Below are 18775 nucleotides of genomic sequence, written 5' to 3'. Positions count from 1 at the left end.
TTAGGATTGCATTCCTATAGCTCAATTTCATAGGAAAATAAGTAAGAGGTTCAACCTCTTGGAAACTATCCTTTGCTTTGTTTGTTTCCTATGGTGATATTTTCTGTGTTTTCCATTCTTGTAGAATTAGGAAAACATGCCACATCAATTCCTACGTTTTTCCTATTCCTGTGTTTTTTCTATTCTGCGTTTCAAAGGGGCCCTACGTAAAGTAGTGCTCTTGATTGGTGTCGGGGGCCTGGGGATATCTCCTTTTACTTGTCCATGTAAAGGTCTAAAACAACAAATGCGATACATGGTATTGACACCATTGACACAATGATAACCGAAGTGCCCCTACAGAGGACATGCCATAAACGAGGTACTGAACCATGATTACATTTAGACCTAGATTCGTAGTGAGACATTTATAGTCCTAGATTCAAAGTGGGAAAAATTACAAAATTACAGTTGTGCTTAGCTTCTTACATATTCAAAAGAAACATATAGAAAAGGCGGTAAAAAAAAGAAGATAAAAAAATGTGAATAAAGTAAAAGAGCCCACTGACTTCTACTGGTCTACACCAAGAAGGCCCTATACACATCTTATCTTATAGGGTAGTAGTACACCATATGCCAGTTCCAGTCTAGCTTCAGCTGCAGCTGCCATCTGAATTGTTCTCTCATGTTCGGTTCTTGAAAGATCACACTGCAAAATGTTTGCTTCATGTAATGTCTCCCGCTGAATTGCCGTTGCTGTTCTTGCCTCAACCTAGAAATCCAAGAAAACACAAGAAAATATCATCTCAGATCATAGCTGAATGCATAACATTTCCCTCAACTATCAGCCATGGATGATCAGAGCATGATAGTTCAGATGCTCAAAGTGCAAGGTTTGGTTTGTTTGGTGATAGATACCTGCAGGCTATGATGGAGTATCATCTACAGATCTACTGGTCGTCTTCTAAGTCTCTGGGGATCTGCGACGGCGACAGCGGCGACTCCTCGCTGCTCCGGGAGTCCCCTCTCCAGTCATCCTGCACCTGCGCGGCGAACTGCAGGTTCCACAGCACGTCCTCCACCGACGGCCTCTGCACCGCCTCCTTGGCCAGGCACCTCAGGCAGATCTCCATCACCGTCTTCACCGACTCGTCGGAGCACCCCTTGCTCACCGCCGGGTCCACAAAGCTCCTCCTCTTCGCCGTCCCCTCCGCCGTCAGCGCCGATTGCAGCTGCAGAAAGAACACAGATGAGTTTCTTTTTTTCTTTTTCAGAACTTTCAGAAGTGGACAGTGTGATGGTAGTATCTGAAGTCTCATGAAAAATTCAGTTCAGTTTCAGTCTTTGGAGGAGTTTGTGTTGCACCTGTTCTTTCATTATCTCCACCTCGTAGATGGATGTGATGGGCCTGCCTGAGATAACCTCGAGTAGTATCACGCCGAAATCGAAGATGTCGAGCTTATCACCGTTCGGTACACTGCGAGATGAAATTTGCAACAGAAAAGTTCTTAAGAAAACCAGTTACTTTTAGTATAATATACATAGATTCTGCTGTAAGGTGATTTGTCAAGTACCTATCAGATGGATACTTGTTGCCAGATCCTCCCTGAATTCATCCACAAAAGATGATATAAAACAACAATGTTAGTTCAGAGTTCAGACAGTGCCAACTCAAAATTCAGCGGTAAGTTTACATGATCAGAGTTTCCTGAATCATACCTCGGATTTCATGGTTTCAGATAGGATGGGGATATTGTAGCTGCCTATTTTGGCAACAAGATTCTGGTCTAGAAGAATGTTGGTGATCTTCAGATTATTCGCAAATAGGCCAGGTATGATCCCTCCATGCAAGAATTGAATTCCTTTGGCAACACCAATGGCTGTTGATATCCTCTGCACCCAGGTGAGCTTTCTCCCTTCTGTTCCTTCTGAAGTCAAAAGTATCAACAAGTTCAGTGACATTCAGCTAACCGAGTAACTGATTATTGGAGACCGATTTCAGGAGAAGATGGTAAACTTACGTGAAATTCTGCCTCTCAGGTTGCCATTCTGAACGTATTCAAAGACGAGATACAATTGCGTGACGGTGGAATCGTCGAGATTGTATTCGAAGCAGTGTCCAAGTGCACTGACCAAGTGCCTGTGCCTGAGCTTGGAGATCATCTCAATGTGGCGATTGAAGCTCTGGGAAGTCTGGCTCCTCTTCACCTTCAGAGACCTGATTGTCACCGGAGTTCCATTGCTTAGCCTTCCTCGGTACATCTGACAGTAAAAAAGAGCAAACCATTTTAGACATGGAGCACAACAATTTTAGTTGCAAACTTGCTATGTTACAACTTGCACATGCCTCAAAAGAAAAGGTGATTCTTGAATAGATTGAAAAATATGTATGGAAAGATGGCTTTGGTACTCTGACAAGAAAAAAGAGAGAGCTTGTAATAACTATAAAAACTGTTCTCTTTAATCTTTATACCCCAATTGTAATCTAGCAGTAGTATTTAACTCATTAGAATAATCAGAAAAGTGAATGGGGGCATAAAGCATACTGTCAATTAACAAGAACATGAAAAATTAGGTTCAGTGAAGATGAAGTGGCCATAACTAATCCAGCAATGATATTCTGAACAAAATGTCCCTGGATTGTCAGTGGGAGCAATGGTACAAGGAGTACCTGTCCGTGAGAATCTTGCCCCATCATATTTGATACTTCGAAATCATTAGTAGCCGCTTCGAGCTCGACCAAAGAAAATGATCTGTATGCTGGAATTCCCAGAGCTCCCAATTTCACTGTCTGAGATATGTAACCTGTTTGGTTGTTCCAGGTAAATGCAACAAGAAGTTAGTATTTCAGATAAAGTTTCAGAAAAAAAATGGTGCTATCAAGTTAGTTACTCTTAACACTAGGCAAAGTTCCAGAGAAATGATGCCAAAGTTAACGAATCTAAAAAAGAGCAAAAGATGTACAGAAGTTTCAGTCAAAGAATCTGAAATTCAGCAAAAGTTTCAGAGATTGTGCCAAGTTGGTGACTCTGAAATTCAGCAAAAGTTTCAATGAATGACTGAAATTTAGCAAATGTTCCAGGTAATGACTGAAATTCAGCAAACTTTTCAGTTAATGAATCTGAAATACAGCAAAAGATTCAGTTAATGAATCTGAAAATTCAGCAAAAGTTTCAGTGAGTAACTGAATTTCAGCAAAGTTTCAGTTAACGATTCAAATTCAGCCAAAGATTCAGCTAATGAATCTCAAATTCAGTAAAAGTTTCAGTAAATAAATCCGAAAAATTCAGCAAAAGTTTGAGAGAGAAATTGACAGGGAGCAAGATCATACGCGCATCGGCGAAGAGCTTGGAAGGATAGGCGCTCGACGCGTGCTCCACGAGCCTCCGTGGCGGCCTCGCCTGCGCCCTCCTCATGCTCGCCTTCCTCACGGCGAGGAAGACCGCCACGCCGGCGAGCACCGCGGCGGCAATGGCGGCCGCCACGACGCCGGCGATGAGGCCGGACCTGGCGCCGCTGGGCTTCCTCCGCGCCTGGTCGGGCACGATGCCGACGGCGATGGCCTGGTTCTTGCAGAACGGGGACGGGTGCTGCGTGTCGTCGCCGGTGGCGAGGCAGTTCGCCGAGAAGAGCACCGTCTTGGAGGAGTCGGAGTCGGAGTCCGCCGCCTTGCCGACGGCGCCGGCGGCGAGGCAGGTCGGGAGGCTCCCCGTGAGGAGGTTGGACGAGACGTCGACGAATTTGAGGTTGTCGCCGCACGACATGTTGCCGGAGAGCATGCCGGTGAAGCGGTTGCCGGCGACGCTGAGGTACTCGATGGACGGCAGCGAGAGCAGCGCCGGCATGAACGGGCCGACGAACCTGTTCCTGGACACGTCGAGCCGCTCGAGGAGGTAGAACGACGCGAGCTCCGGCGGGAGGCCGTCGCTGAACCTGTTGCCGGCGAGCACCACGCTGGCCACCTTCCGGCCGAGCCGCGGGAACTCCGGCCCGAGCGAGTTGTTGGCGAGGTCGATCACCTGGAGGTTCTTGGCGCCGCTCATGTCCGGCAGGTTGCCCGACAGGTTGTTGCTCGCCAGCGACAGCGACCGCAGCGACGCCATGTCGCTCACCGACCCCGGGAAGGTGCCCTCCAGCGAGTTGTTCCTCAGGCTCAGCACGGCGAGCACCGGCAGCCTCCCCAGCCACGCCGGCAGCTCGCCGCTTAGCATGTTGTCGTCGGCGATGAACGTCTGCAGGTTGCCGAGCCGCGACAGCGCGAGGGGGAGCTCGCCGTAGAGGTAGTTGCCGCTGACATTGACGATCTCGAGCGCGGCGAGCCGCGACACCTTCCCGGGCAATGGGCCCCAGAGTCCGAGTCCGGTGAGCGTGAGCACCCGGAGGTCGGGGAGCCTCGACAGCGTGGTGAAGAAGGAGTCGATGGAGAACGTCTTGGGCAGCGGCGGCGGCGGCGGCGAGCCGCCGCCACCGCCGATGATGTGCAGCTGCGTGACGCTGTCGCCGTAGCACTCGACGAACGCCGACGTGGTCTTGTAGTCGCCGCCGTAGCAGAAGTCGGTGTAGTTGTGCCAGTGGCCGAGCACCGCCGGGTAGCCGAGCATCTGCTGGATCTTGAGCAGCGACCATGTCTGCGACGCCTGCAGCTGCGTGCTCCCTGGCACCATCGCCATCACCACCGACACCAAGAACAACACCACCAGATTCTTCCCTCCCATTTCTTCAGCTTCTCACAAGATTTCTTCAGCTCCTGATCAGTTCTTGATGAGCACCAATGTGCAAGAACCAGCAGCAATTTCTGAACTGGAGCAGAGGAGATGAGCAGAGCAGGGAAGATAGCAAGAACAGCAAAATCTGTCTTAACTTTTTGTGATCAAGAACAGTGACAGAGGTGATAGATTCTGGTGATGTGATGAAGAAGGGGGAATTTTCTGAAGATTTGATGCTGGGAGGAGGAGCAAGGAGAGATTGATTAGCTGAAGGACAGCATGATGGCATCAAGCAACTGAACTCTTCAGAAAAGGCTGAGCTGAGAGGAACTACAGTTATTGGAGAGATAGCTACTGGTGACCTGAAAAAAATGATGTGTGCCAAATTGACCAATCTTTTACTACAGGGATCTATCTGACCACTAATTCATTTCATCCCAAAGCAAGAAAGCACTGGATGCCAATGACTGCAGCAGCAGAAACATCTCCAGATTTGCTTCTTTCCTTCAAGAACTGGCAACATGAGAGAAGAAAACAAAAATTATAGTAGTATCAGGTTAGAGACCAAAGCATCACTTGTGTACCAAGATTTGTAGCACTATCACTAAACTACAGTACTTGCAAGAAACCTCACCTTGTTATCAGTCACTGAGAAAACATAACTACTGAAGATGAACAGTGCATTGGATAGGTCAAGGAGATGAAATGCCAGCGAGTGAAATGAAATGTGGCCAAATAATATATGTTTTTTGGGGGTTTGTGAGGGAATCATATGCTTAGTGTCGTCTACTACTGCCCTACTGTCGCTGAGCAAGTGAGCATCACGGGGTGGCACAAATATGAGGCAAAGAGACAAGGGTCTCTCCAAAAGATTGAGCTGGAAAATGGAGGTTGGCATAAGGACATTCAGATGGGAGCCCAGTGCACTCTTTTCCTTCCATTGTCCCCTTTATAATTATTCAGAACTTGAATTATGATAGGAAAATAATGGTTAACTTTCTTTTACTTGTAATTATGCCCTTTTTGTGATAACATTCTTTGCCTGTGCTTTTTTTTTCTTCTCTTTTTTCATTCTTAAGATTTGCTAAAGCAAGACTACAAGAGTGTAACAAACCTGTTGTTTTCACCTTCCAGGAAGGAAAGAAAAAACACAACTTTTGTTTTCTGGTAGGTCAATGTTTGCAGTGCAATCAATAGACATACAATTTGTGAGGTGGTGGTAGAGCACAACACCTTATCACATTGTATGCTCTACAGTTGCTTCATTTATTATATTACTTTGATCTGGTGTTTAGAACATGTTGTGGTTTCTTTTGCTTTATTCCCTTACTTAAGCGACAGAGAGAATACTAAGTATGCATACTATTTGGTGTTAATTAATCTATACACAATGTTTAGAATACGCATAAATCATCTCAAGATTGATGAGTTTATTTACCAAATGAGTGTATAATGTGCTAAAACTCTCTTCTAATTACTATACATTTTATCAAATATTTATCAAGATCTGTAGTGGTTACATATCCATTTTATTTTCATTCTACCTATGATTTGACTTAATCCATTTTTTCTCTCCTTTGCTGCCTTTTCCTTTGCTTTACTTAAAGCAGGCAAGGCAATGGAAACATCGCTTTCTCTTAGGTGTCAAACATGCACCAACCTCTCCTTTCATGGGCTAAGAACATTCCATAAAAAAATATGAACAAATACAGCTCTTGTTTAGTTCCCAACTTTTTCTTCAAACTTCCAACTTTTCCATCACATCAAAACTTTCCTACACATATAAACTTCTAACTTTTTTCTTCAAACTTCCAATTTTAGCGTGGAACTAAACACAACCACAGTGTAAAATTAGCTACTATCTGGCAATCTGCATTGCAAAATGTACTGTGCCCAGTGAAAAATTGGGAATCTGATATATATTCATCAATGCATGAGTGTTCCCACATTTGACTTGGATGAATGTTTGTCAGGGTGTGGGCCCCACTTTACTCACTGTAGCCTTGGAAAAATTATTAAATGATATATTCCCCAACCACCTTTGGGCAACTTGGCTAACAGTAAACCATTACAATGGTACTGAATGAAATGTCCCATTAGAACACACACTTCATGTGAGACAAACTGATGGTAACACATGGCTGTAGATGCTCTTGGGGTGATTAGTTAAGATGTTTGCTTGGCCAGATTTCCTAGATTTGTGGTCCACAATATAATATTGACATTCATGTGAGTGTTAAATACAATGTAGATTTGTGTGAGCCACATTGTAGGTCGATATTTTTTGTCTCTTTTAAGTCAAAGCAACGAAATATATAACCCTAGAATGTAAAATAAATGAGGAGTGATGAAGTAACATTTTGACAATTTCAGATATTACATCTTGATATTTCTGTTAAAAAAATGCTCTTCTCATATTTCTCTCAGTGAAAAGGATTAGTTGGCGTTATTCAGGATATTTCGAGCACTTAGTTCCTTCCAAAATACAGAAACTAGAACTTCAGTTTGCCAATAAATATTTTCCTTTTGTTTCAAAAAGGAAAGAAAATTTTCCACTTTACCTTACAAGCCATATACTGTATGTCACATGAGATAATTACTAGTAATTCTTTTTTCATCGGAAAAAGGGTTGCTTTTGGAGAGATACAAAACGGCAGGCAGTAAAAGTGAAGAAGCCCTTTTAACTGACACTAAAAGAATGTGAAGAGAAAGCAGTAACTAGCACTAATAAAAGAAAGCTTAAAGAAGAATTAATTTGGTCGATAAATGCGAGCGTATGGGATCGAGTGGCGCCACATTACCACGTTGGTGCGTGCGTCTCTATTAGGGTTGGTGGGCAGTTCCTTCGTGCCATCACTCAATTGATTCTTTGCTCCCCTTCTTGATCTGTTCCCAAACTATACTGCCATAACAAAAATTCCTGCAGTTTGATTTGGAAATTTAGGACTTCTTTTACTAATTTTACTAATAAGTTGGTTGAAATTTCAACAATTTTGTAGAAAGGAAAGAATCCTAAGAAAAGTTGGATGACAATTAGGCTCTTTGGATTGTTCTGTACTCACGTGCAGCATTGAGCCAAGGACCATGTGCAGATGTGTGACCTTGAGCTTCTCTTGCATGGGTGGGGTTACTCACTTAGGTCCTGTTTGATTTAGCTTAGCATTATTATAATCTGAATTATTAGGAGTAAGCTGAAACAAACAAGTAGATTATTATGCTAGATTGTTATAATCTATAAGCTAGATTACTATAATCCAATAATCTCCTCTAGAGGAGCTTTTTCCAGATTATTGAGTGGCTAAAGACCCCACTACCCTTAGATGCCTCTAATAATCCAGAGAAACCAACAACTCGTAGCTTATTTTATGTCAGCTTATTATAATCCAGCTTAGAGTAATCTGATGGTCTCTGCTGGCAGTATACTTTACCTAGATTTTTTGTTTTTTCCTATTTAGTGGACCACATCTATTTATCACATCTATTTATACTACCACTCAATTACATATATAAAAAAGCTATATCGATGTTATTAAGAAGAAAGGTGAGTGTGTATGTGAAGATTTGGACGCAGGCCTTCGGGCGAACAACGGCAACCCCTGCCCACCACGCTACGGTGCAATTCTCTACCACCTTAATACTTAGAATACGTATTAGTAGAGACCACCATAAAATTACCCTTCTTTATATCCTCTTAACTTGGGGTTACCATTATGTTGAGCACAATTAATGACATGCCCTCATGATGCTTATATCAAGGATAGACATGAAGTGAATAGGCCTTAATGCCCAAGAGCTCCAATTGGAGTCCCTCGTGGTGGTGGTGCCATACACCCTTTGTCTCCGAATGATGAATCTTTTATGGTGGTGCCATCTCCTTCACCTCCAAATGATGATAATTCCTGCAACAGAATTGCAGTACACTTGTGCATCTCAAAGGCTTCAATCATGCATTTATTCAGCAACTGTGAATTGCTGCCGTCGCTGAAGGAGACAGTGGAGCTGCACTATGCAAATAGCTAGTACATTCATCATCCATAATTCTGCTCAAAATAAATAAAAAATGGAAAATAAGGTGGGGAAAAAAGGTTCTGTTACTGCTGCTGTTAGCTTTTTTTTTTCTCTCAAGATGCATGTAGCTACTGTATACTGTTCCATATGGTTGGTGCCAGCCACTCTTAATTTGATTAGAGAGCACAGTAACAGTGACATGTCAAGCAAGTCAGTAGCACAATAGAAACTTATATTAGTTCACATGAAAAATATAGGTCATTATGATGTGTCCTGTGTTTGGAATGGTACATAATTGCATATGCTAAATTTCATCCGTAATCGCCACAGTGCAGGATGCGCCCCACTACAATTAGGCTCAAGTGTTAGGCAAAAAGGTTTCTTAAAAAAAGTGTTATGCAAATTAAATTCAGGTGAATGACAGACAAGTAAATAGGTACTAAAGTTCTGCAAAGCATTTGTAGTTAAGAACTCATGATCAGAAGTTCAGAACTGATTTTTTGGCCAATCAATTGCGTCAGAAATGTACTTCACCATCGTCACTGCAGCTAGCCAAAAATCTGAAAGACTGGAAGGCTCCCAACTAATGTGGATTCTATGCATTTCGAGTACTTAAATTAACGGGAAAACAGCACCCACTTGAAGGTGAAAATTCCTCATTCTTGTCAAACCATTGGTAGCCAGCTTAGCTCAGAGAAAGCATCAGCAGGCATCTCATCCTGCTGGGCACAAGAATCTCTGACGACAGTGTGAAGAGTTCATATTAGCAAATAGCAATATTTGTTGCTAGTTGCTACTACTTGCTATCAACTATTTGGCTCTGATTATTCCAGTTTCCAACCAACACAATTAGTCATAAAATTGTACTACTAGATTATTCAGGGTGGGTAGATTTGTCAGCTGTCACTTCACACGGAGGACCATTAGATTAGTGCTAATCAGAGGAGGACACATAGCCACATATACGTACTATCATGTCATGTGAATGAACCATGAATGCATACCAGAGATTCAGAGAATCAGACAGACAGACATGCGTGAGGTGAGGCCAACTGCCAGCGACCATGTAATGTCATCCACTGCAAGCCTGCAAGCTGCAGCAATCACGAATTAATCGAGGTGTTAATCTTGGTTTATGTCGGTGATTAGTTCCCTTGGTTAATGTGCTCTGCAGCTGGGCGGTGAGGAGCCTGGCTGGGCCAGAGAGCGATGCGGCTCGAGCTCTCCCTAACCTGGTTGAATCCATGGAAGCCAAGGGTATTTCAGGCAGGTGATATGTAAAAACGTGGTAAAATTATTTTAGTTTGAAAGAAATGACCGAAATGGCATTCAAGCGTACATATCCTAGTTCAGAATTGCAAACTATCGAAACTCATTTGGGAGAGATATTTCGACGAAGCCAACTTCTAACGATTGCATATATCCAAATTTCTCGCTAGGAGTGGCTGTGATAGATGCATGGGATTGGGAACCCATCTCCTCCGCATAAAAAACGGAACGGTTCATTACTACATAATTAATTAAGTATTAGTTATTTTTTAAAAAAATAGATCAATATGATTTTTAAAATAAACTTTCATATAGAAGCTTTTTTTTTAAAAAAAAACGCACCGTTTATTAGTTTGAAAAACGTGCACGTGAAGTAGGAGGAAGAGGGGTTTAGTTTGAAAAACGTGCACGCGAAGTAGGAGGGAGAGGGGTTCGGACCCCTCATCCGAACGCAGCCGCCGGCAGTCGAAAAGGACAACAATTACAAACTACCGAAACTCATTTTGAGGTGATATTTCGGCGAAACCAACTTTTAGTTAACGATTGCATATATTCAAATTTCTCCCTAAGGAGAACATAATAGTCATGGCACTTGGCAGCTGGTCTGTTGAGAAGGGCGGCGGCGAGTGGGTGAAGTCGGTATGTAGTAGCCAAGTAAGGACTGGTTTGCATACATTCGATGGTTAGCACTTATCAGGGGTGTAAATGTATACATTTGATAACCGCCAGGGGTTTAAATGTATATACATTTCGACCAGTACCAATGGCATAGGTCGAAATAGGGGTTGATACATATAAATTTAATTATTTACCCTAAATTTAAACCGTGATCAATGATGGAGGCAAGTAGGAGTTGATTTGCATGAATTCGGACAGCTGACAGTAATGAGATTCTGAGATGGGTCCTATTTGCACAATTTCAATTTAGCTGTATGGCTTAGCTTCCCCAACCAAAATTTGGTAGGGTAGAGATGAGAAAGATGTGTTCTAGTTTAATATCAAATTATGATTTGTGAGTTGAATAGATAGATATGAGTACTAAAACGCTTATTGTAGTATCCTAATGAAGTGTCACCAAATTTCTACTACAGTGTTACGAATTTTGTTAGTAGCATAGCAAACCAAACTAACACTCAGTACATATATAGACAAGTATTATACTGTCACCAAATTTTAGTAGCATAGCAAACCAAACTAGTACCCAGGCAAGTATTTGGTAACCAACTAACCAAGCAAGCAGCCAAACACATAGACATTGACGTGACAGTTATCAACTTCTAATCCCAGTTTGCATTGTATAGACTACTCGTCAAGCTTAATGACAAGGTAAACAAGCTCTCTGAATATGAACATCTAATCATCTTAGCCTTTCCAGTCAAGCAAATACATGAACAAACTAGGCACCAAGCTTATTTTCTGGAACCTGCTGTGCCTGTCCAGAACAAAAAATATTTTTGGAGATACTTAAGATGTAGGGAGAACAATTCTAAGAAGCATGAATCAAGCAAGCAAAGCAATTGACGAGCTCAAGTTAATTATGCTGGATATCAAAAAACACAAGACGAGTAGTCGAGTACAACAGCTATTAGGACACACGATGAAACAGGCTATCCAAGTCCCTAACTCTTAACATCTACGTACAGTCCCCTCGCATAGAAACAAGAGTGCTCCACTGATAATAAAAGGATTAATATCTCTTCTCTGAGCTGATACCGCAAGAAAACTACTTGTAACCCCAATATGAGATAGAACAGTGAAGCAAAGGTGGCACCGGTGAATCTTCCATAGTTGGTATAGCAAGAACAACCTGTGAAGGAGAGAACGAAGAGTCAGTATAAATCACAGTGAAATATGTGCAAAATCAGGTGCAATGAAAGGCTACAAATGTATATTTCCTGAAAAGGGTTGTGATGCAAAGTCATGAAAATAATAACATTGCCATAACATGGACTCAAAACTCAATGATCTCTGAGACTCTGTGTGGTAGCTCTGCTGTTCAGTTAAAAGTAACATACAACTTCGAATTGAATTTGACTACCAGTAATAACGGTATAAACTACTTATAGTTTCATTCTTCAATGGTTACAAGCATTGCATTTCTATAATTTGTATGATCATATAACTCAAAGATTGTCCTCTGAACTATTCTTCTAGAATGGTTGATAACAATAGTAGTCGTGGAATGCAAGGTTTACAGATTAAGCACATCGCACAACCACACAGTACGCCAATCAACTAAAACAAAATTTTCAAAAGCTTGTACCTACAACACTTGTAAGAATCAACAGGGAGTACAACAAATTAGTGATTATTTCTTAATATCATATTTGCTCCAAACAAGCACTACAAATAACATTTAGCAGCAATGCAGCACAAGGTCAATGACATAGGGGTGTATATTGCAAAACAATTCAACATATGGCCCAGACATAAGCATGTCTAATAATACAAAATGATATGTTTCATTGAATTTAAAACTTCTGTCACCGCTAACTGGCCACTAAAAGAGAAAAGTGCAAGTAAATAATATGAGTGCAAGGTATAAGGCACACAATAACCACAAACCGTGACAGGCTTTACAATGCAACAAACTAGGGAAAAACATACTCCATCCAAACTAGGAAAAAACATACTCCATCCGTCCCAAAATATAAGGGGTTTTGGACGGATGGGTCATCGTAGTACTAGGAAATGTCTCATACATCCAAAATCCCTTATATTTTGGGACGGAGGGAGTAGAAAGAAAATATAATCTACTCATATGAAGTTAAAAAATCTCAAGAGCAAGTGATTAGCAGAACATGTGAATTATACTATGTAACAAAAACATTAGAAACAGGAAGATTCAGAAGACATCATCAACCTATAATTGCAATTTGCAACCTACATCACATAATATGGTTCATCCATCTCAAATGCATAAATCATTAGCACAACATAACCATCTAACAGATTTAAATGCATGAATCATTCAAGTTTACCAGCAAAGCTATTGCGGAGGGTTTTGTCCAGGTTGCTGCGGACCGGGAGGCGGCGGTGGCATCCCAGGCCTGAAGGGCGGAGGCGGCATCCCTGGCCTCATCCCCGGCGGCGGTCCTCCAGGCATCCCAGGCCTCACCTGCGGCGGGCCCATCGGCGGTGGTCCCCTCATGAACGGGCCAGGAGGCGGCGGAGGGCCACCAGGGAACGCCGGTGGCACGCCCGGCGGGCGCTGGAACGGGATCGGCATCTGCGGCGGCCGCATGGGCGGCGGCATCTGCCCCGGCGGCGGGCGCACGACCTGCGGGTACGCGACCGGCGGCGCCGAGAGGTTCGGCATCGGCGGGCGCGAGATCTGCGGCTGCATCATGCCGGGGGCCGGCCCGCCCACGCCACGCACCGGGCCGGCGAGCCCTGGCTGGGCCTGGAGCATCTGCCCCGCGGGGACGCCGCGGCCGGCGGCGCGGCCCACCCCGGGCCCCGCCATCGCCGCGCCGGCGCCGGCGGCCTTGGCGCGGGACTCGTCGGGCGGTGGCGGGCCCTCGACGGTCATGGAGACGACCTCCTCGCCGCGGAGCAGCAGGAGGCCCAGCGTCCTCCGCTCCTCGCGCTCGCCGGTGGTCTTGGAGGACTTGGAGGGCGGGAGCTTGCGGAACTCCTCGCAGTCGCCGAGGACGAGGTTCATGTGGCGGTCGAACGCCATGAACTTGCCGACCAGCTGGCGCCCGTCCTGGATCGTCACGCGCATCCGGTAGTTGACGAACTGGAGCATCTTGGAGCCCTTCGGGTTCGACATGGCGGCCGGCGGCGGCTAGGGTTAGGGTTTCGGCGGCGAGGCGGAAGAGGTGGGGGAGGAGGAGGAGGTTTTCGAAGGGGTTTGAGTTGGCGTCGGTGTCTCGGGTTGGGTTGGGTGTGGAGGAAGAGGTGGGAGTCGTGGGCTTTGTGGGCGTTAGTCGGTTGGTTATGGGCCAAAAAGCTCATGGGCTTTAGATGACCTAACTGGGCGTTGGGAAGGGCTTTTTGGACGATGGGTTTCCCCTTCGGAATAAGTTCACTTTGACTCCCTAAACTGGTAACCGAATCAGATTCGTATCCCTGAACGACAATACCAGATCTCTCGACCCCCTAACTATTAAAATTAGTGCAATTTGACTCCCTTAATGGTTTTAGAGGGCGGTATCGCTGACGTGGCGGTAGTCACCCGTTTTTGTTCCATGTGGTGTTTAGGTGGCATTCGAATTAAAAAATATGTGGAACCTATTTGTCGTTAAAAAATATATCATGTAACCCACTGACATACGGGGCCTTCTCTCGTTCTCTCCCCTCCACCGTGTCCCTTCTCCTTCATCGTCGCTTCCTTCTCCCTCCCTCTCTCTTTCTCCCGCGGAGGGCGGAGCGGCGGCAGGCAAGCAGAGACGGCGGCGAGCGGCGAAGACGCGGGCATGGCGCGGGGGCCCGCGAGCGGCGGAGACGTGGGAGTGGCGCTGCCATTCACAAATCCACCGCGCCCAAATCAGAAGGAGAGGTAGGTGACGGGAAGAGATGGAAGGTGGAGGCGACGACGGCCATGGACTTCCACGCACTCTCTCCCACCGCGAGCTGCAGGCGATGTGCAAGCGCAACGACGTCCATGCCAACATGACCAACGCCACCATGACCGATGCCCTCCAGTTGCTCCCCTCGGTAAGAATCCCCTGATTGATTGATTGATTGGTTTGTTTGATCTGCCCATTTCGAGAGTTTGGATGATTTTGTGTGGGGTTCTCGTGTATATGTTCGTTGTGTGATTTGGTATGGTGCTGGTGATTGATGAGTTGTGTTGGTTGCGGATTAGGTGGATGGGATCCACAAGATCGACACGACGGCGCTGTGCCTCCCGACGCCGAGCAGGTTGACGATGAAGTCGGCTTTGAAGGCCGCCTCGGCGGTCGGCGAGGAAGAGCAGCAGCAGCACGGGAGCCCACTCCCCCGTGGCCGCCGCGTGTCGGTGAAGTCGCTGGAGGCCATCCAGATGGACTTCGAGGAGGGTGAGGACGAGATGAAGCGGGATCGTGAGGAACGGAACCTGGGCGTGGCGCTGCGTAGTACCAGCCGCCGCGCGAGGGCCACGCCAACGCCAATCCCAACCCCCTGCGACCACTAGGCAGACCGCCGCTGCGCGCAAGGTGGAGAAGGCGGCGCCGACCCCAGCTACTCTGCGGAGGAGCCAGAGGACGGCTGCTCGGAAGGCCGCTTCTCCAGACTTCGGTGCGTGCCGCCGCTCGCCACCGTCTCCGCTTGCCTGCCGCTGCTTCGGCCCTCACCGCCCGCCGCGGGAGAGAGAGAGCGTGGTGGGAGAAAGAAGCGGCGATAAGGGAGAAGGGACAGGAGGGAGGGGAGAGAAAGAAGAGAGATAAGAGCATTCGTAGTGTGTCGTTGAAATAGATGGAGAGAAAAAAAAAAAAAAAACGGACCAACCACATAGTGGGACTGTGGAAGTCGACTGGTACGTGTCAGAGCCGTGTCAGAGAAAAATCGAATTGAGTGTCAGAGCCGTGTCAGAGAAAAATCGAATTGAGTTTGGAGGTCGAACGGAAGGCATTTAAATAATATTTGTTGGCATGTTACCGTTCTAAAATCAATCGGCTAGCAATGTGATATGATAGAATAAACATTGATCTGAAGGTTAAAGCATGCATCGGCTGGAGGTCCGATGCTATTAAATCTACAAGATTGATTAAACAGTGTAACCTTTGTTGTCATCGGCTAAATCCAACTTATATGTATATACAGTCCTTATAAACCGATGCAACGTCCAGATAACTTATCGGCTATCACTCCGATAAAACATTAGCATGAACCTATCGGCTTAACAAGATTTATATTATCAACAACAATCTAGTAGGTCAAACCTAACCGATGCAGCACGAGATTGTATATGATAATCTAATACTCGATGAGCCGATAGATCTATCTAATGTGATGGATATAACAAATCTATTTAGAATAACATTGTGATTGTAGAGATATATTGGCTAAGACAGAAGATCAGACCTAACCGAGATAGTTCCAACTAAACCGATGCGTCTCTAAACACAATGCAATTAGAGATAGAATCGAGATATCAGGTAGGCAAATGTATCAACCAAACCAGAGTGATCCAAGAGATCGAAGCGATACAACCTTGAACAGCACCAACGTAGCCGACAGATTCACCAGGACAGGCGGAACGTAGGACTTACCCCTTCGCCGGAGATCGAACTGAACCGATGCAGCCCCGCGTCAGGTGCCAAATTCCGCCGGATGATAAGTAAAAACCTCGGTAAAGAGGGTGGCGATGCGCCGAGAGTAGTTGTATTGATCTAGAGATGATAGATTACAATGACCCCGGGTGTACATATTTATACCCATAGGGAGATACTAGTCCTTGTAGGACAAGAAAGAAACTTTCCTAAAAATAAAAGGAAAACATAAAGTCCTTATTGGACACTAAATACACTTTCCTAGAGATAAAAGAAAACTAAACCATGCCTAATTAATAGATAACTTGCCATGCTGCATCCTCCTTGGACTCGGACTCTTCTAGATAAGCTTCCTTTAATTGATCCGACTCCATCAAGAACACAACTTCTGGCGACTTGACGACTCCCATCGGGTGATTCCAGTACTCTAAAGTCGATACTGACTCTTAGCCGATGATGACTTCGGGCTTACCAAATTTTGGCGTTAACAATGTTCTATCCATGACGTGCATGGAGACCCACCCAGGTTCATGAAAAAGGCCCCCAAATATCCATCATCTAACTCTCTGCCACCGTACACGAGAAAAATAACATATGTAATTTGGATTTCCTATCGCAACACACGAGCATCTTTGCTATTCTTAAAAGAAAGAGAAATGAGAGAGATGAAAGGAAATGGTTCACTTGAGGTCCCTTGTCGTCGAGTTTCAAAATTGTCCCTGAACTGAAATACCAGACATAACAGAGCCGTAATCTTATAAAACCAGGTCACATTAGGTCCCAAGGCACTATTGCTCCCCGGTTTTGGTGACGTGGTGGCTGAGTCAGCATGGGGCCCATGTGGGTCCCACATGTCAACCGATAATCTTCTCGACCTACACGGCGAAGAGCGCGAAGAAGCGAAGTAGGAAGGGCTCCTGACACGTCGTCCTCTCAGGTTACACTGCCACATCGTTGCGTGGCAGCTCACCACGCCCGCATCATGGTCGCATGTCAGCCACACGTCGAGATTGGTAGAGGATCTCCAAGAGTTGGGAGATGGAGTACGTTGCGACGCCTGAGCATAGTTGCGAGCACCACTGACTCCATGAGTGTCCGTGCATGCACACGAAGAGGATGCCAGACGCTGAATCGCGGGAGAGGTGTGTGGTGGCCGGTGACCAGCAGGGATAAGGGTGGCGGTTGTTGGGTGGCGGCGGTAGGTAGAAGCTCAACGACGGCGCCTAGAGATGGGTGGGGAGAAGGCTGGTAGCCAACAAGAAGCTTGGCAGTGGCGAGCGGCGGGGAGAATGGCGCATGCATTGGGGACGATGCGACCACAATATGGTGTAGATAGAGTTGACCTCGAAGACGATGTGACGGAACCACGCGTGCGCCTCTACGGACAAGAGGTAGAGTTCGGGGACACCTGAACACATCGGCTTTTGAGCAGCTCGACCTGGGGCGGGGGGGGGGGGGACTATGAGCTTGGGGGATAGGAGCTTAGTCAGCGTGACAAGGCAGAAGCCCCAGCCCTCGCGCGTGCAAGTGAAGACGACATTGCAATTGTAGTTGGGACCCGCGCCGCACTCCCGGCGCGCGCAAGTCTATGATGTGAGCGCTCCCGACCGTTGGGAGCCACGTCAGCCGATGGCCTCCGCCGTCGAGTTTTTCCCCACCGACCAACTATGTTACCCAGATACGGGGATATGGATATGGATACGCGATACGTCGATACGGGGATACACCATTTTCCAGAAAATATGGATACGGGGATACGCCCATATATATTTATATATAAGAAAATTATTAATTCTTGAAAGAAAATAGCCGATTACAATGTAACAATCTTTTGTAATGATCTCTTGTAGTTGATTCAGGTGTAGACTACTTGAGAAATAGCACCAGTAGTAAACAGATATCCATCGATTAAAAAAACTCAGTGTATTTCAGCATACTCTGACTTTTCTACTTCTTCTCTAACACTTAAACATATCACCACATCCCACAACGGCTTCTTCTCACTATCATTTGGATGAATGATGAATTTGCTGCTAGATTAGCAGCCGCGCTAGCTCTAGATGCATTGACACTTCTAGTCACAATAATCATCAGATCTATAAAATATATATATACTCAAGCATCGAAGAGGCCAACAAGAAAACAGGAAAGGGGAACAAGAATAGATAAAATCACATGCAGACTCAAGCATCGAAGAGGCCAACAAGTCAATCGTTCAATGGAACTTGCCTAACTGGGGAACGAAGGAATCAAGTCAGTGGCTGTGACGGCGGCGATGTTGTGCCATGTTGGCGTTGCGTCCGGTGGTGGAGGCGATGAATACACCCAGACACAGATATGCATTCAGCGCCTGAAGGCCCGGCATGCAGCTACGGCGCCGGCGGCGTTGCGCTCGGCGTTTGGTGGCGGTGCTGAGTTCGGCCTTCGGCATGGTGGGCGGCGGCGCCGACGATGGGAAAGTGCCGCGAGGTGGTCAGCCTCGGGCGAGAAAAGTGGAGACAACGCGTTCATCCTTACTAGGGATGAAGCCATATGGACGTATCGAGAACGTATCTGATTTATTTTAATTATTCGAAAATTGTGAAAATCGCTGATACGTACGGGATACGTATA

General features: G+C 45.7%; 3 protein-coding genes across 3 annotated transcripts; 1 reads left to right on the top strand and 2 right to left on the bottom strand.

The window, feature by feature from the left end:
- Positions 1-322: 322 nt before the first annotated feature.
- On the bottom strand, positions 323-5520 carry LOC127779528 (probable inactive leucine-rich repeat receptor-like protein kinase At3g03770). The gene is made up of 9 exons (XM_052306330.1): positions 5320-5520; positions 3311-5198; positions 2651-2784; positions 2001-2241; positions 1699-1907; positions 1554-1585; positions 1345-1456; positions 898-1211; positions 323-751 (listed from the first exon to the last, which is right to left on the bottom strand). The coding sequence occupies exons 2-8, from the start codon at positions 4692-4694 to the stop codon at positions 930-932; spliced, it is 2394 nt and encodes a 797-aa protein (XP_052162290.1). The 5' UTR covers positions 4695-5198; positions 5320-5520; the 3' UTR covers positions 323-751; positions 898-929.
- Positions 5521-11465: 5945 nt separating this feature from the next.
- LOC127780487 (uncharacterized) lies at positions 11466-14008 on the bottom strand. The gene is made up of 2 exons (XM_052307401.1): positions 12944-14008; positions 11466-11769 (listed from the first exon to the last, which is right to left on the bottom strand). The coding sequence occupies exon 1, from the start codon at positions 13735-13737 to the stop codon at positions 12952-12954; it is 786 nt and encodes a 261-aa protein (XP_052163361.1). The 5' UTR covers positions 13738-14008; the 3' UTR covers positions 11466-11769; positions 12944-12951.
- Positions 14009-14027: 19 nt separating this feature from the next.
- LOC127780488 (uncharacterized) lies at positions 14028-15558 on the top strand. Its single transcript, XM_052307402.1, has 2 exons — positions 14028-14624; positions 14776-15558. The coding sequence occupies exons 1-2, from the start codon at positions 14484-14486 to the stop codon at positions 15082-15084; spliced, it is 450 nt and encodes a 149-aa protein (XP_052163362.1). The 5' UTR covers positions 14028-14483; the 3' UTR covers positions 15085-15558.
- Positions 15559-18775: the final 3217 nt, after the last annotated feature.

This window comes from Oryza glaberrima, chromosome 7 (genome assembly GCF_000147395.1).
Source record: "Oryza glaberrima chromosome 7, OglaRS2, whole genome shotgun sequence".
Taxonomy (NCBI): Eukaryota; Viridiplantae; Streptophyta; class Magnoliopsida; order Poales; family Poaceae; genus Oryza; species Oryza glaberrima.
This window is presented reverse-complemented; position numbering and strand designations above follow the sequence as displayed.

Bases quoted from the DNA above. Each gene is read 5' to 3' on its own strand.
- LOC127779528 (XM_052306330.1), bottom strand. From the start codon at position 4,694: ATGGGAGGGAAGAATCTGGTGGTGTTGTTCTTGGTGTCGGTGGTGATG. The intron at 1,457-1,553 runs GTACTTGACAAA...TTCATCTCGCAG, and splicing joins AACAAGTATCCATCTGATAG to TGTACCGAACGGTGATAAGC. The intron at 1,212-1,344 runs GTGCAACACAAA...TTCTTTCTGCAG, and splicing joins TGGAGATAATGAAAGAACAG to CTGCAATCGGCGCTGACGGC.
- LOC127780487 (XM_052307401.1), bottom strand. From the start codon at position 13,737: ATGTCGAACCCGAAGGGCTCCAAGATGCTCCAGTTCGTCAACTACCGG.
- LOC127780488 (XM_052307402.1), top strand. From the start codon at position 14,484: ATGGAAGGTGGAGGCGACGACGGCCATGGACTTCCACGCACTCTCTCC. The intron at 14,625-14,775 runs GTAAGAATCCCC...GTTGCGGATTAG, and splicing joins CCCTCCAGTTGCTCCCCTCG to GTGGATGGGATCCACAAGAT.